The sequence below is a fragment of the Aquarana catesbeiana genome, linkage group LG04, assembly GCF_042186555.1.
Source record: "Aquarana catesbeiana isolate 2022-GZ linkage group LG04, ASM4218655v1, whole genome shotgun sequence".
In the NCBI taxonomy this organism is placed as follows: Eukaryota; Metazoa; Chordata; class Amphibia; order Anura; family Ranidae; genus Aquarana; species Aquarana catesbeiana.
The window spans coordinates 456049636-456066903 of record NC_133327.1 but is presented as its reverse complement, the minus strand read 5'-3'; the positions used below and the strand labels follow the sequence as shown (position 1 = coordinate 456066903).

General features: G+C 42.5%; 1 protein-coding gene across 2 annotated transcripts in view; it reads left to right on the top strand.

Moving 5' to 3' along the window:
- RNASET2 (ribonuclease T2) overlaps positions 1-17268 on the top strand; it is a 73526-nt gene that overhangs the window by 34516 nt on the left and 21742 nt on the right. For both annotated transcript variants that reach the window (XM_073627501.1, XM_073627499.1), the window contains exons 5-7: positions 87-144; positions 12991-13055; positions 15741-15854. In XM_073627501.1, coding sequence (XP_073483602.1) covers positions 87-144; positions 12991-13055; positions 15741-15854 — 237 coding nt within the window. The remainder of the gene's footprint in view (positions 1-86; positions 145-12990; positions 13056-15740; positions 15855-17268) is intronic.

Genomic DNA, 17268 nt, shown 5'->3' with positions numbered 1-17268 from the left:
CGATTATGTCCATCCTTTAAAACGGTCTCTTTAGTTCCTATATTATTTATTTAGCCATTATATTTTTCAACTTTTGTTTTTTTTAGGACTGATAAGGCACAAATGTGTAATAAATCCTGGCCCTTTGATTACTCTGAAATAAAGGTAAACACACAGAGCTTTCATTGTTACATGTTATTAAAGAAGTAAATATGTAATATGCATGGTTTTCATATATTATTTTGTTTAGATACATTCCTAAAGGATAAGTTCACCTTTTATAATAACTAAATAAATGTACATCTTTTTAAAGGTAAAAACAAATGTGCAATTTTTTTTTTTTTTTTTTTACACCACAGCCTGCAAAGCATTTCACCCACGATCAGCAGACCTTGGGTACAGTGCCAGGCTCCTGCACACGGGCTTCATCTTAAATAACAGCAGAGTGAACAGCAAGCTTTTATGAAAATTTCAACAAACTTTTGAAAGGTTTTGTCAAGCTTCAGACCGCTTTCTCTAAGCCTTTAAAGGGCTCTTCGGCGCCTATTTGGAAATGTTATAAAGAGATATCAATATGAGTGTTGATTGTTACATTAACCCTTTCGCTGCCAGGCCCTGTGTTCCATTTTGTACACTCAGGTGGCCAGACCATTTTTGCAATTTTTCCATTGCTTTCTTATTTTTCACGTATAGCTTTCAAAGTTTGTAAAAGACCCCCCCAAACCATATATTTTCTGAAAGCACGTGATCAGTAGAATAAAAAGAAGGTGCTACTGATTTCTAGGGTCTCACGATATTTGCGCAAATGTTTATCCAATCAATATTTTTGCTAAAAATCCACTAAAATCATGATTAGCAGATACATACACAGCAAATTTTACAAAATTCATACTAAATATAAAAGAATAACCTGTATGGAGTTAATAATAAATGGCAAAAAAATTGTAATTTTTACATTGCGCCTTTTTGCAAAATGGTGAAAATCGAATGTACGCAAAAATATAAATATCCAAATTTCTCAAAAAATCTGAAGGTTTTAATTTTTCCCTTACAGCTTTCAGAATTTGTGAAAGACCCCCAAAATTTCCAGAAAGCATATGACCTCTAGAATAAAAAAAAGGTGCTACCGATTTTTTTAGACCCCACGGTATTTGTGCAAATGTTTATCAAACCATTATTTTTGCAAAAAATACACTAAAAACGTTATTAGCAGATAAAAACACAGCTGATTTAAAAAAAATTCCTGCTAAATCACTACTAAATATAAAAGCTTAACCTGTGTGGAATTAATAAATAACAAATATTTGTACATTTTAAATTGTGCCTTTTTGCAAAATGGTGATAATCGAGCACACTCAAAAATTTCTCTACAAATCTGGAGGTTTTCATTTTTCACTTACAGCTTTCAGAGTTTGTGAGAGACCCCCCAAACCATATATTTTCTGAAAGCATATGACCTTTGGAATAAAAAGAAGGTGTTACTGATTTTTAAGGCAGCGTGATATCTGTGCTAATGTTTATTAAAACAATATTTTTGCTAAAAGTTAACTAAAATCATTATTAGTGCACATAAACACAACATAACTTACAAAATTCCTGCTAGAATGCTACTAAAGCATCGTTCACATGTGACATACTAAAGTGTATGCCCATGGGGGGCCATGTTTACCCACACAAGAATGGACAGGTGTTCTATGCATCCCCGTACAGGCAGTCCCATTTGTCAGTTGGGATGCAACTGCTTCAAAGGCATAGCTGCTGTTCCCAATCTGACATCCGTGTGGGTGTGGGTACATGACCCCGAACGCAGACAGTGTGAGCTCAGGGACATGCATGTGGACCTACATGGATGTAAAATTGGGAGCAACGGCTCTGTTTGTGCATCCCTGTAAAGGTACGCTGTGTATGCCCTGTGTGAACAAGGCCTTTTGCCCCTTTCACACAAGCACACTGATCGGGTCTGCCTGTCCCTTTTTTTAGGTGGGCCCAATCAGACCACCAGTTGTTCTCTATGAAGAGGCTAATGTAAATGGACATGTGTCAGTTTACACCGCCTGCATCCAATGCACTCCGCTAAAAACAGAGGGATGGGGATCCCATTCCCCATCCATCTAGCAGATTGGATCGAATGGTATCCGATGGAACTGGACAGGCAGTCCGTTTCCATCCGGCCCCATAGAGAACAGCGAGCCGTGTCTGTGTCCTCTCTGCATCACTGGAGCTTACAGGGACCTATTATCTGCCTGCTCAGTGGGGGGATCAGCAGACAGATCCCTCGTTGAGCAGGCGGATCTGCTTGACAGAGTCCGCTCCATGTGAAAGGGGTCTTACCAGGAGCGGCCGGTCCATTAGGGCGGGGTCCCATGCAGGCCCAGAGTCATACGTTTGTATGAGTTTTTTTTTTTTCAAGCCACATGATTAGAACCTGAGGCACTAATTGGCCTGAAAAAGGTTGGGCTTGGGGCGCAGAGAATTGCACCCCGAACCCACCCACTTGTGACAATAGCAAATTAATATTTGCTATTGTCTTCCGTTATTGTCTTCACCTCCTGGCCAATTTGGGGCAGCACAGTGGTGTAGTGAGTAGCACTCTCACCTAGCAGTAAGAAGGGTCGCTGGTTCAAATCCCAACCACGACACTACCTGCCTGGAGTTTGCATGTTCTCCCTGTGCCTGCGTGGGTTTCCTCCGGGTACTCCGGTTTCCTCCCACACTCCAAAGACATGCTGGTAGGTTAATTGGCTTCTGTCCAAAATTGGCCCTAGTATATGAATGTTAGGGACCTTGGATTGTGGGCTCCTTGAGGGTAGGGACAAATGTGAGTGTGCGATGTATGTGTGGCGCGCTGCGTAAAAATTGACACAGCGCTATATGGGTACCTTAAAATAAAAAAATAAAAAACAGGGATAATTGTAGACACGCACCCACACTCGCTCAGGTTGAACTGGATGGACTGGTGTCTTTATTCAACCTTACTAACTATGTAACTATGTAACTATATGTAGGACTATTCTGGTTCAGATCGGGTGGAGGGGGGTGGGTGCTGGGGAGGAAGAAGAGGGGTGAAGAGAATAGGAAAGGAGAGTGGGGGGAGCAGTTTTAGGTGGAAGGGAGCGGTGGGGGGTGGAGAGGCTGGGGACAGGGAAGCGGTGGCATAGGTTGGGGGGGGGGGTCACATTTAGGGTTAATAACTTTGATTAGCAGGTTGTAATCTGCTGATCAGAGTTATAGAATTGTTCAGCAGAGTCTGCTAAACAAATCTGATATAATCTGATATATATCATTGAAGTGACCATAAGCTTATAGGAGAGGGAGAAATGAGGTCCGTACGGATTTGGCCACCTACGGGCACTTCTGTAGGTCCGTACGGCATACGAACCTGGCAGTGAAAGGGTTAAACAAGCTGCTAGCAGGCTTTGACAGGCTTTCAACAAGCTTCAAGTAGTGCTGAAGCCTTCTAGTCGCTTGTTTAAAGTGACAGTCAGCACTCCTATTAGGATTTATATTCAACATTTACAAACTGGTGCTGAAGGGTGTTTGAAAAGCTTCACCAAAGCTTGCTGAAAGCTCTGCAAATGCTTTTAAAGCTTGCTGTTCACACTGCTCTTATACCAGCTGAAGCCAATGTGAAGCAGGCCTTACTGAAATGCAAGAAGATAAAATAAACTACCAGAGCGGTCACCAGTGCCCTCACAGTTCATTGAGACCTACAAGCTGTCAGTACTTAGCTTATTCATTCAATGTGAATAAATGACGAAGCCCTGTGGGCTCAGCCCACATGGCTGTGCTGTTTTCGAATTGTGACAATGGGTGAAAGGAGAGTATCCCCTGTCCGCTGTCATGGGAACATGGTGGGGGGTTTGGGGTATGAGAGGGGGGGTGAGGGTAGTGCGGGCAGGTGCTGTACTGTAACATGTTACACCATAGATAAGGTAATTTTTTTCCTTAACCTTCATAAATTACATTGATCTACTATATAAGTAGATCCTTGAGAGTTCAGTTTAGACACATGGATGCTTTATCTGAATGATTCTGGTTAATAAATAGATGTGATCATTTTGAATCAGCCATGTTGTGGACTAGTTTTTCTTTTCTCAGCCTTATTGCATACCACAGATTCCACCAGTTAAGAGACGCATTCTTAGATTTCATATATTTTGCCCACTTCAGGTAAAGGCTTCTTAACCACTTGCCGACAGGCTCATGCTGATATACGTCGGGAAAGTGGTTCGTTCCCGCAAATTGCCATATGGGTACATCTGTACCTTTAAGGGCGATAGCAGGCGGGGAACCCGATGCGCGTGGCCGTTCTATCAGGAGAGAAGAGAGATATTGTTTCTTCCTACTAAGTAGGAAAAACAATATCTCTCTTCCTCTAGTCAGTCCTATCCCCTCACAGTTAGAACACACCCAGCGAACACACATTTAACCCCTTGATCGCCCCCTAGTGTTAACCCTTTCCATGCCAGTGACATTTACACAGTAAATAGTAAATTTTTATAGCACTGATCGCTGTATAAATGTGAATTGTCCCAAAAATGCGTCAAAAGTGTCCGATCTGTCCACTGCAATGTCGAAGTACCGCTAAAAATCGCAGATCACCGCCATTACTAGTAAAAAAAAAAAAATAATAATAATAAAAATGCAATAAATCTTTCCCATAATTTGTAGAACCTATAACTTTTGCGCAAACCAATCAATATATGGTTATTGAGGTTTTTTTTTTGTTTTGTTTTTTCTTTACCAAAAATATGTAGAAGAATATATATTGGCCTAAACTGAAGAAAAAAAATTTTTTTTAAAAACATTTTTGGGGATATTTATTATAAGAAAAAGTAAAAATATATAATTTTTTTTTCAAAATTGTCCCTTTTTTTGTTTATAGCGCAAAAAATAAAAACCGCAGAGGTGATCAAATACCACCAAAAGAAAGCTCTATTTGTGGGGAAAAAAGGACGTCAATTTTGTTTGGGTACAGCGCCGCATGACCGCGCAATAGTCGGTTAAAGCGACTCAGCGCTGTATCGCAAAAAATGGCCTGGTCATTTGGCAGCCAAATCTTCCTGTCTGTAAGTGGTTACAATAGATGACCTCATTCATTCTAATGAGATATAAGCCACAGCATTAAAGTGGTTCTAAGGGCTGGGTGTTTTTGTTTACCCTAATGCAGGGGTGTAAAACTGGTGGCCCTCCAGCCTGTGGGAGTCATACTTGTAACTGTCAGCCTTGCAATGCCTCATGGGACTTGTAGTTCCGCAACAGCTGGAGGGCCGTCAGTTTGACACCTGTGCCCTAATGCATTCCCTGCATTAACCCTTTCGCTGTTTTTGCGTTTTTTTGCACACAGGTTTAAAAAATCATTTTCAGCTTGAAGATTACACAAAACCACCAAACATTATATATTTTCTGAAAGCAGACACCCTAGAGCAGGGGTAGGCAAACTTTGAGAGGCGGGGAGCTACCTGACCAACAATAACGAGATCAAAGATCACCGGGGTTCGGCGTCCCTTTTTAAAAAAAAAAAGTTACTAGCAAGGCCTAACTAAATAGTACTGAAAATGTACAAAAATGTAATTTAAATGTCACTGTAAAAATATATGCTTACACTACCTTAAAAGGGGATGCTGTCAGAAGGGCAGACATTGGTGGTAGGGCAGTGGACGGCATGTGAATGGTGTCAGTAGGGCAGAGAACGGGGGTCAGAAGATCAGTAGGCAGTGTCAGTAGTTTTTTTCTTTTTTTGATTATTTTTTACTATTTTATTTTTATTGCTTTTTCATTTTTTTTTATTTTTTAGCAGCCCTGTTGGGGGACTTTGGTGAAATGTCAGGGGTCTAAATAAACCTCTGATGTCTCACTGTTGAGACAGAGAATCGAGATCGAGGACACAGTCTTCAACCTCCATCTCTGCAGCCTCAGTTGCACAGAATGAATGAATGGGAAACACTCTGAGGCTTCCTGCCTGTTCATTTACAAACTGAAGCATAGTAAACAGTTTACTATGCTTCAGTTATGAATGGACACAGGAGTGATTGGCACCAATCACTCACTGTGTTCATTCAGGAAAGGAAGGGGCTGGAAAATATGATATTCTGGCCCCTTCCTCTGATCTCCATCCTGAAAGCAGCAGCTGGTGGGAGAGAAAAGGAGGGAAGCTGGCAATGCTGGAGGGGGGGGGGGCTGGTATACACAAGGAACCAGCATGTACAGTTACGATTTCCTGTATTTTCCTCCTGAAGCCACTGAATGCCGGTGAGAGGGAAAGGAGGAGAAGCCAGCTTTCTGCAGCTGCAGGAGGAAAATACAGGAAATCGGATCCTGTATATGCCACCCCTGCTGTACTTCCTGTCCAGGTCTAAAGCCAAATGGGACAGGGAGGCAGCATGGGTTGGGGGCCATTCATGTCACACAAGGGTTCCTCTGCTGCCTGCACACTACAAGTCCCAGCATGTCCAGGACTCACCCCCTTCCCAATGCTTGCTTCTGCCACTCTCCCACATATGGGATGTCCTCAGACCCTCTCAATGTGTAGGAGGGGGGTCTCAGTCCCCCTCAATGAGTAGAAGGGGGGAGGGGAGGTCTCAGTCCCCCTCAGTGTGTAGAAGGGGGAGGGGAGGTCTCAGTCCCCCTCAATGTGTAGAAGGGGGAGGGGAGGTCTCAGTCCCCCTCAATGTGTAGAAGGGGGAGGGGAGGTCTCAGTCCCCCTCAATGTGTAGAAGGGGGAGGGGAGGTCTCAGTCCCCCTCAATGTGTAGAAGGGGGAGGGGAGGTCTCAGTCCCCCTCAATGTGTAGAAGGGGGAGGGGAGGTCTCAGTCCCCCTCAATGAGTAGAAGGGGGGAGGGGAGGTCTCAGTCCCCCTCAATGAGTAGAAGGGGGAGGGGAGGTCTCAGTCCCCCTCAATGAGTAGAAGGGGGGAGGGGAGATCTCAGTCCCCCTCAATGTGTAGAAGTCCCCCAGCCCTGTGTCCCAGACTGTAGAATTTTCTCAGCATCTTTCACATCCCTCCTCCTCCCCATGTTCTGCTCTCACCTCCTCTCTCTTGATGAGCTGCTCCATTGTAACATCCCTCGGCTGCCTCCAGCTGGACGGCATTACCTCCTCCCGGGCCCTCGCCGTGACTTACAACAGATCAGAGGTGGGGCAACAAGAGAAGAGGGAAGTGATTTGCGGGGACTGACATGGAGGTAGAGGTGAGGGGAGGCAAAAAGAGAGAAGGAGTGCAGGACAAGTGCACAGAGGAGCATGGACAGGGAGGACACAGGGCTGGGAGGCAGAGGGGAGAAAACTATCACTGCTCGCTACTGTGCAGTAGTTCTGCATCATTGCTCCTCCACTCAGCAGCCTCGTCCCGCCTGGCATCTGTGTGGAGGGGCATGGTCTGTCATGTCACATTCCTCTCATACCGTTGTCCCAGTGCACACATAGGGACGCTTTGCTCGGTGACACGGTGTTAAAGCTTAATGTGAGAGGGAGGTTGCATTCATGTCTATAGCAGAGGGGAAACCAAAAACACATTGCCTTCTGACAGTTCCCATTGATCTCTATAGAGCACAATTTTGCATTGCACTGTCAAAAAGATGCACTAGACCCGCACTGCGAATCAGCCGCACATATCACCCCACAGAACAGTTCCCAAAAGTCATCCATATTGCTATGCACAAAATGCATTACAAATCTCAGGGACACTCGAGGGTCGGTGGGGCACTGACTCATTGGCAATCTACTTGTCACCTGCCTGCGGTCGACAGGTACGTGATCGACGGGTTGCCGACCCCCACCCTAGAGAATAAAATAGTGGTAGTTCTGTTCCATTACTACCGCAAAGGTCTAGGGAACGCAACATTTCAGTAAAAAACACACTAAAGTGAATTTTAGGGCAAACAAACGCAATAAATGACCCAAATTTTTGGTAGAAGATAAGACGAGGTTGCACTGAGTAAATAAATACCCAACATGTCCAGCCCTAAATTTGTGTGCGCCTGTGAAATGGCGACAAACTTCAGTACCCTATGTTTTGATATCAAGGCGCTTCTGCCTGGTGGACCTTTCCTATATGGATGTAGTGGAGTCATTAACTAAATGGTAATCACACAGCTGGAAAAGGCACTACAGCAGCTCTTCAGAGAGTAAAAGCAACTCAACAGAAAAAGGAAAAAAACAAAGAAGGTGTTTCTAAGTGCAGATTGCCAGCAGTTTATTAAGGATCACAGTTTAAAAACGCTTACAAGAAATGGATGTTTTGTCGGCTCATCATAACATGACATGCCTGGCAGGGCTCTTGTCAGTGTCTTTACATCTGTCTTTGCTGGCCAGCAGCTACACGGGAAGATAGGATTGCCAAGTCAAGATGGCCGCCACTCTTCCGGGACCACGGTGGAACGCACGCTCCCGAAGTGGCGTCAGGAAAGGGGCGGTGGCATCTGACCATAACAACTTTTTCCATGTGGCCTCAAGATCTTCAAGGTGCATATAAGGTGGTCAGATGAGACTAAAATGTAATTATTTGGCCTCAACACCAAATGATATGTCTGGCGGAAATTCAATACAGCTCACCATCCAAATAACGCCATTCCTACATTAAAGCATGGAGGTGGTAATATCCTGTTCTGGGAGTGTTTCTCTGCAGCAGGGACTGGATCACTTGTCAGAATAGGATAAAAATAGGATGGGGCAAAATACCATCAACTTCTTGAGGAAAATCTGCTGCCCTCTGCCAGAAAGTTGTCAATGGGAAGAAGGTTTACCTTCCAACATGACAATGACCCAAAGCACACAGCAAAAATGACCACACAGTGGTTGAGGGGAGAAAAATGATTTTTTTGCATGGCTTAGTCAGAGACCCCCATTGAAAATCAGTAGAATAACTTGAAGACTGTAGTCCACAAACAATCTCCATCAATTTTAACTGAACTTGATCAGTTCTGCAAAGAAGAGTGGGCAAATACTGCAAAGTCTAGCTGTGCAAAATTAGCAGAGACATATCCCAACAAACCAAAGGCTGTAATTAAAAGCAAAAGGTGGTCCAACAAACTACTGACACAAGGGGTGGTCCTTTTTCCAACTCAGTGATTCTATTTTTTTCTGATATGATGGTGTTATATCTTTTTATTTGGATGTTATAAGTTGCACTGAGTAAATACAGCTGGATAAAACAAAAACTGTGTCTGTTTTCATTTCAGGCTGCAAAGCAACAAAATGTCATTATTTTAAAGGGGGGTGGGGGTTGATTCTATTCTATACCATCTGTACATAGTATAATCCACACGGACAAGCCAGGCAATAAACCACAAATTAGGAAGAACACGTATCAATTTTTTTTATTTTATATGTGGTGCCTTTATTGGCGGATTCTTTCTGACCATGGATAACAAAATTTGCAGGTCATACAAAGTGGCTTTCAGTATTGGTAGTTGCCTGTGATGGAAAAAAACGCCACGTGACGTCAGAGGAAGGCGGGGGTGGTCCGTTTACGTCACCAAGTGGCCCTGCCCTCAGCTATATAACAGCTGTCACCAAGAAGACGCGTCACTCGGCGGGAGCCTCCCATGGAGGCGGAGCTGTTGCAGCTTTTTTTTTTTTTTTTCGGCTCGTCGGCGGTGTGAGATGGATCTACATTACGGGACGTTTTTATTTTTTTCTTTTAATAAAGGACTTGTCCCAAAGTGTCTCCTGTCTTTTTTACTATTTTTGACACTTTTTGTTGTGAAATGGTAGGGGTACAATGTACCTGTTACCAATTCACATGGGGGGGGCCGGGATCTGGGGGTCCCCTTGTTAAAGGGGGCTTCCAGATTCCGATAAACCCCCCGCCTGCATACTCCCACAACCACTGGGCAAGGGTTGTGAGGAAGAGACCCTTGTCCCCATCAACATGGGGACAAGGTGCTTAGGGGGGCTACTCCAAAGCACCCTCCCCATGTTGAGGGCATGTGGCCTGGTACAGTTCAGGAGGAGGGGCGTTCTCTCGTCCCCCCCTCTTTTCCTGAGGCCTGCCAGGCTGCATGCTCGGATAAGGGTCTGGTATGGATTTTGGGGGAGGGACCCTTACGCCATTTTTTTTTTTTTTTTTTGGCGCAGGGTTCCTCTTAAATTCCATACCAGACCTGAACGGCCTGGTATGGGTTTTGGAGGGACCCCCACGCAATATATATATATTTTTTTTTTTTTGGTTCAGGGTTCCCCTTAAAATTCATACCAGACCCAAAGAGCCTGGTAGTGGACTGGGGGGGGGGGGGAGAACCCCTGCCATTTTTTTCTCAATGAGTTTTATCTATATTGCCAAGACCCGACAATTCATTACAGCCGTGATCAGTTTTAAATGACTTTTTTCCTTTAGAAATGTCATTTGCTATGGTACTGTTCTAAACACAGGAAAACTGCACCACTTTACAGGCATACTATAGACACCCCTCAGGCACGATATTTAAAGGAATATTTCATTTTTATTGTTTCACTTTAAGCAGTATTAAAATCACTGCTCCGGAAAAAATGTCCATTTTTAAAACTTTTTTTTTGCATTCATACATGTCCCCTGGGGCAGGACCCGGGTCCCCAAACTCTTTTTATGACAATAACTTGCATATAAGCCTTTAAAATTAGCACTTTTCATGTTCGTGTCCCATAGACTTTAACAGTGTTCGTGCGTTGGTCCGAATTTTATGCATGGTGCAAACCGAACCAGGGGGTGTTCAGCTCATCCTTACTCTTAAGTTTTAAAATACTTACTTTCTTGTTTCTTGTATCTGTGACTTGTTTCACTTTCCCTGAAATACCATACTTCTTTAGAACCTTTACACACTGCCGCGACTTGAAAGTCACGCGATTTTGCAGCGATTTTACAGTGACTTTGTGGCCACGATTTTGATGCGATTTCAAGGAATGCCTGTGTAAACTTGAGGTATATGGACCTCAACTTGCATCATAGTCAGACCAAAGTAGTGCAGGGACTACTTTTGAAGTTGGTGCGAATTGAAGTCGCACAGATATGAATGGTACTCTGGAAATCATGGGGTACTACTTGTCATGCGACTTTGCAGTCCCAAGTCGCAGGACAAGTCGCACAAGTGTGAAAGGGGCCTTACTGTTAAGTTAAGAAGAAACTTTTTCCACAACATACAACTGAATCTTGTTTGTACAAATGGATAATATTTATCAAATCAGGAGCAGCCAGAATCTGGAGGAACTGTGCATGGCAACCAATCAACTACTATTTTTTTATTGCCGAGCAGCGATGTATTCGTAAGTCACTAGACTTCAAGTGGTCATATCAGGTTGATGCCAGGCATCATCCCGGCACTGTTTTTCAGAGGCGACGGATGACTTTTTTTGTAAAAGCTATTCTAGCGGCTAACTAACTACTGGTTTGCTTTTTACAAGCGGCAGGAGGGGACGTCCGTCCACCCCCCCCCCCAACTGCCTTCCGCAGCTTTAGCTGAATCTCCTGAGTTCCAAATGCCCAGCCGACACTTCTGCCAGCTGATCAGAGAGGCAATCAAAGACTGGATTTGATAGCCTCTATGATGTAGGAACCCGGAAGCAATGACCTTACATCATTCCGGTTTCCCCGGGAAGTAAACAAAGCCATTTTCAAAAATGAAAAGCATTTGATCACACCGAACCTGGTGTGATCAAATGCTTTTAAGTGTAGAGAAGGGATCGGGTTTTTTTTAGACCCCAGATCCCTCCATAAAGAGTACCTGTCACATGCCTATTGCTGTCAGAAGGGATGTTTAAATTGCTTGTGGCAGCGATAAAAGTGATTACAAAAAAAATTTAAAACGACAGTGTAAAAATAATAAAAAATAAATAATTAATAAAAATGTTTTTCAAGTGCCTCTGTCCCCCTGTATTCGTGTGCAAAGGTGAACGCACATGTTGTTCCCGCACAGACGCAAACAGCAATCGTCCTACACATGATCATAGGCAGTAATTCTAGCACCAGACCTCTTGTGTAAATCTAAAGTGGTAACCTGTAAAGACTTTTAAAAGGTCGCCTATGGATAGTAAAATGTACTTCGTTTGTTGCTGTTGCAGTGCCGTGCACAATTTTAAAGCTTGACATGTTTGGTATCTATTGGGTTATGTATTGTGTGGTTTTTTTTTTTTTTTTTTTGCATTACAATTCAAAAAAGTCTATTTAAAAAAAAAAAATACTGTGCAACATAAATAATTGCAACACCCGCCAGTTTATTTTTTAGGGTCTCTGATTTTTTTAAAAAATATAATGTTTGGGGTTCTACCAAAAAATACTGATTGTTACATGTAAACAAAAAAGTGCCAGAAAAGGCTTGGAGCTAAAGGGGTTAAGGGCCCTTTTCATATATGTCCATGCCCACTGTGCAGAAACTAAGCGGACACAGACCTGTCATCCGCCCCGCTCTGCTACGATCAGCAGGGGATAATCTCACAGACCCCCTGCTGATCGTAATGGAAAGCGTCAATGTGAAAGGGGCCAGACTGAACTAGTTGAAGATAGAAAACTAACTGGGTACTATGCACAGCTGCTTCGGATTCCTTCTGCTCCAGTTTGGTAAAATCCCCACCCTGTCTGCGCTGCTTAAATATGCAAATGTCATCCATTCTGTGGTCAGACATTTAGTAATAGCAATACTAAGAGAATGAGCACAAAAAAATAGATGGTTTTTACCCAATTCCTAACTCCATCCACAGATGTGAGATTTTACATGTCTATTTTACTTCTTAGACCTCTGAACTTACCACATTAAAAAGATTAGCTTCTGGCTGACAGTTTATGACTAAAACATAACTGAAACACTTCTTAGACCTCAAATGTCATTTACAAAACCCAATCACCTGTCTGTTACTCATTCTGCCTTATTTAGTATGACAGTTCTAAAGGTGTACTGTATGTTGTACCTACTTTTACACTGCTTAACCAGATTAGTTGCATACCAGTTAAATGTGTTATGTGTAAATTTGTGTTAGAAAGTAATTTTATATCAGTAAGATTACGTTTTTTTTTTTTTTTTTTTGTTTTTCTTTTTTTTGCAGGACATTTTGGCAGATATGAACAAGTGGTGGCCTGATGTCCTCCATCCAAACTGTTCTCAGCTCTGGTAAACTATTATTTATGTAATTAAGGAATGAATGATGTATATGGTTTGTTGTCGGGTGACAAACGCCTCATTTAGACGTGCGGTTGGGAGGCATCAAAAATGCGCAGTTGAGCCACGTTTTTTCATGCCCTTCAACCATGCTACCTTAAGTTACAATAGGCAGTGGAGAGGGTGTTTACTTGCCGCGGCTTCACGCCCGCAGCAAAGTTTACTCGACATGTAGCTTTCAGCAGGTAGCAAGCCTGCTGAACACTACACATTCAAATAAATGGGGAATCGCCACAAACGCCCTGAAACCGAGTTCAATACACACAGTTGTGACTCATTTGTCTGCAAAAATTAGTTTAAAAAAGGCAGTGAGAAGGTGTTGCATTGCTTCTTCACCGCCTGTCAGTAGCCTCGAGCCCAATCTGAACGCGGATCGTGCTTCAGAGGAAAGGAATATTTAAACGCATGTTTAAATCTACACTAAGGGTGCACTCACAACTGGCACTTTTAACTGTGCCCAGGCATGGCTCACCCCCTTGATCCCATTAGTGTGAGTGCTCCGAACTGCTGTTTCGCAGACCACCAGAGATGGTCCAGAACAGTTTGTGCGCAATCCGTTGCTGAGCACAAAACGCTCCATAGATCACTGAGCACAGAAGCAGGTATCATTGTGGTCTGGATGATGTAAGTATGCCCGGAAACACTTATTTTGAAGCACAGTAGGGTTGATTTACTAAACCTGGAGAGTGCAAAATCTGGTGCAGCTCTCCATAGAAGCCAATCGGTTTCCGGTTTTATTGTCAAAGCTTAATTGAACATGCTGAAGTTAGAAGCTGATTGGCTACCATGCACAGCTTCACCAGATTTGCACTGTCCAGTTTTAGTAAATCAACCCCATTGTGACAGGGGAGTGGGGAGGGAAGACAGTTAAACTCGGGCACAGTTCATTTTACCATGCCCAGCGTGAGTGCACTCTAGGCATATGGAAAAATGCAGCGCATGTACAAATGAATATAGGTCTTTAAAATGGTGAAACAGTCAAGAAATAACTAATTGACCACAGGTGCCTTGAAACACAAACGTCCATAGATGGATGTAAATGTCCAACCGCACAGGAGGATGTGGAAACAAAAAGAATGTGCCTCCACATGGTGCAGATAAAAAAGGGTGTTTTTATTGACAAAAACGACCATACACAAATAAAAGCGTGATCACGGTGGATAAAAACAAATGGGCAACAAAGAGAGTGGTGTATGTACCCGACGCGTTTCGACCTAGGGGTCTTCAACAGGGGCATAGACGTCTATGCGCATGCGATTCCCTGTCGCTGACATGGGAATCCACAGGATCTGGTAAGAGGCTTTTTTGCACTTTCTCTGAATGACCCATTGGGACCCGGTTTCTCGGTTGGGAAGTCGCTGTATGATGCCAGGTGTTTTCTGACAACCATCAGACCATCACCACCCCTTGGAGTACCTCCCCTTATACCTCCTGTGCGGTTGGACATTTACATCCATCTATGGACGTTTGTGTTTCAAGGCACCTGTGGTCAATTAGTTATTTCTTGACTGTTTCACCATTTTAAAGACCTATATTCATTTGTACATGCGCTGCATTTTTCCATATGCTATTTTGTTGTTTTTGTCAAACTGTATGCAGCAGCTTTCATTCATTTTACTGGTTAGCGCGGTGTTTTCTATTTACCTCTGACATTGTGAGTGCACTCTAGACAACCATTTTTGAAAATTCAGGTAGCCTCTTCGTTCATGCATTAATATTTTTGATCTGCAGGGGTGACATACTATAGTTATACTTGTTCATTTCAGTGGTTTAGCTTTCTCCAGATTTATACAATAAAAGCTTAAAGTGATCATAATAACAAGTAAAATAACAGTTTTTCTGTAAAAAAAAAAATGTAATTTAAAGGATCCTGCTGTAAGAAAATCATGGAGGGTAGCCATTGCTGTATTCTGAAAATGCTATTTTCCTGACTGTCTTGATGATCTAACATCTTTCTGAGTTACTGATCAAGAACTACCATGCCAATTAAAGCTGGATCACACTATACAACTTTTGTTGTTCGATTTCCTTTAGATTTACCTTCAACTATGTAGTGCAAGTGCCAGCCTGATTGCATACAAATTGGAAGTGTTTAGGTTTGACCTCGTTATATGGTTTTGGTAAATCTAAAGGAAAAAATCTAAAGAAAATTGTATAGTGTGTGTGCAGCTTAAGAGTTCTGACTCCTTTTTGACTTTTTTGTGTTGCACGCTTGTTCCAGGTGGCTCAAATTGTGTTGAGTTGAGGTCAGAGCAGCATTACAGCCCAGCAATTCGTATTTTTATAAGGAGGTCAGCAATGGCAGCATCCAGGTTTCTCTCTGCACTGGTTTCTATTACGCTGGTTAATCTGCCTTATTACTGGAGCTAGTTAATCGAAAATTATTCGCATTTTGAACAAACTTTTTAAAATGCCATGTTTTTCCCAGCAGAAATTTGTAAGAACATAAATAAAATTTAATTTGCAAGAGTTATGGGAGAGAAGTGTCCTTACTGTTCTGCACAGGTAGATCAGTTGAAATATTGTGTAATATAAAAACCCTGTTACATTTTATGGAAAGCCTGTTTTGTCTTTTTCTGTACAGAGCTTCGGGAAGCTGGGATGGTTACTATGATTATTCTTTTTTTCCCTGTTTAGGAAGCATGAATGGCAAAAGCATGGAACCTGTGCAGCATCCTTACCATGTCTGAACACTCAGCACAAGTACTTTAGCAAAGGTCTGGAACTGTATACACGTGTCAGTCTTAGCAGGTACTGTAGCTCATTATTCTTAAAGGTATTATTTTCTGACTTCCCCTTCTACTAGCTGACTGGTGTCATACTAAACTAGCTTCCTACTTTTGAAGTCACTCACCCAGTTCCTGTTCGAGCAATCTCAGCTGGAAGCTGCCCTTTTCTGGCTTTCTATACTCCAGATAAGCGGCTCAGAAGTTGTACAACAGCATCTTCTATCAAATTGCTTTACAGCAGATTTATTTAACATGGACTTTCATATGCTACAGAGAAATGCTGGACCCATTGGTTATTGTAACAAACCCCTCCACAGCAGTTTTACATAGACAAAAGAATCTAACAGATTTGCCTGGAGTGTATGTTGCACTTGAGCAGGCCATACACGGAGCGGATTTCTTTCCTAAGAAATTTGCTTGATTCCCCCATCAACAGAGACAGTGACAGGGGAATCCCTATACCAGCGATCAATCAACTTGGTACATTCAGCCTACCCATACATGGTCTCGGCAGGTTCCTGCTGAACTGGTGGCCTTAGTCCTGTAGTGACATAATAGCTAGCAGGAGAAACCACGCAGGGGATGATGTAAAATCTGTCACACCAGGCAGTGTTGGATGTGAAGATTCTTTGAAGTTGGCCTAGCTCTGCAGCAGAGGAAGATTTTTTATTTATTTTTTTATTCTTGCATTATTTGCTGGAATGCGCTTCGTGTTTGGACCAGTGTAAGGTTCAGTCCAAACCTTGCCTCTTGTGCCAATGGATTAACTAAATGAGGTGCATTACTATCGCTGCTAAATGTGGCAGCTTCCTGCTCAGGGCTCCTGGTTGCTAGGAAGCCAGCGCCCCCATTTATCTCCTGGCCAGCAGCTGAATGTAAACAAAGCAGGGAGAATATATATATATAAAACACAAAGCGCTGTGATGCTAAATAGCTGATAATTACACATAAAACCAAGTGAGGCTGCTATCAAAAGAGAGTGTTTTCAGAGTCACTTAAAAAGAATAAATAATGATATTTGAAGCGCTTCACAATGTGCATGAAAATGAATATATAAGAATAAATATAAATAGTCAAATAAATCCAGCGGTGAGTAAAAATTCCTATAAAATCCAGCAATCAAAATAGTGTAAAATGATAAAAAATTAGTGACACCAAATGTGTAAAAAATTCACATAAAAAATCCACATAAAAATAAATATATAGGGATGTATTCAGAAGGTTCAATTATACAGGTGTAGAATCCTGATTGGTATAGAGCTTTTGATCACTAGCAAAGCTGTTTAAAAACACTTGCTTAATTAAGGTGCTCATTGATAGTACCAATGTGTTTTTTGCTTCTATTCACAACCAATGTGAGAATCATAAACAGGCAGATAAGAGAAAAAAAACAATCATTGTGCAATAGTTAGGATACCAAGGTACACTTTCAAGCT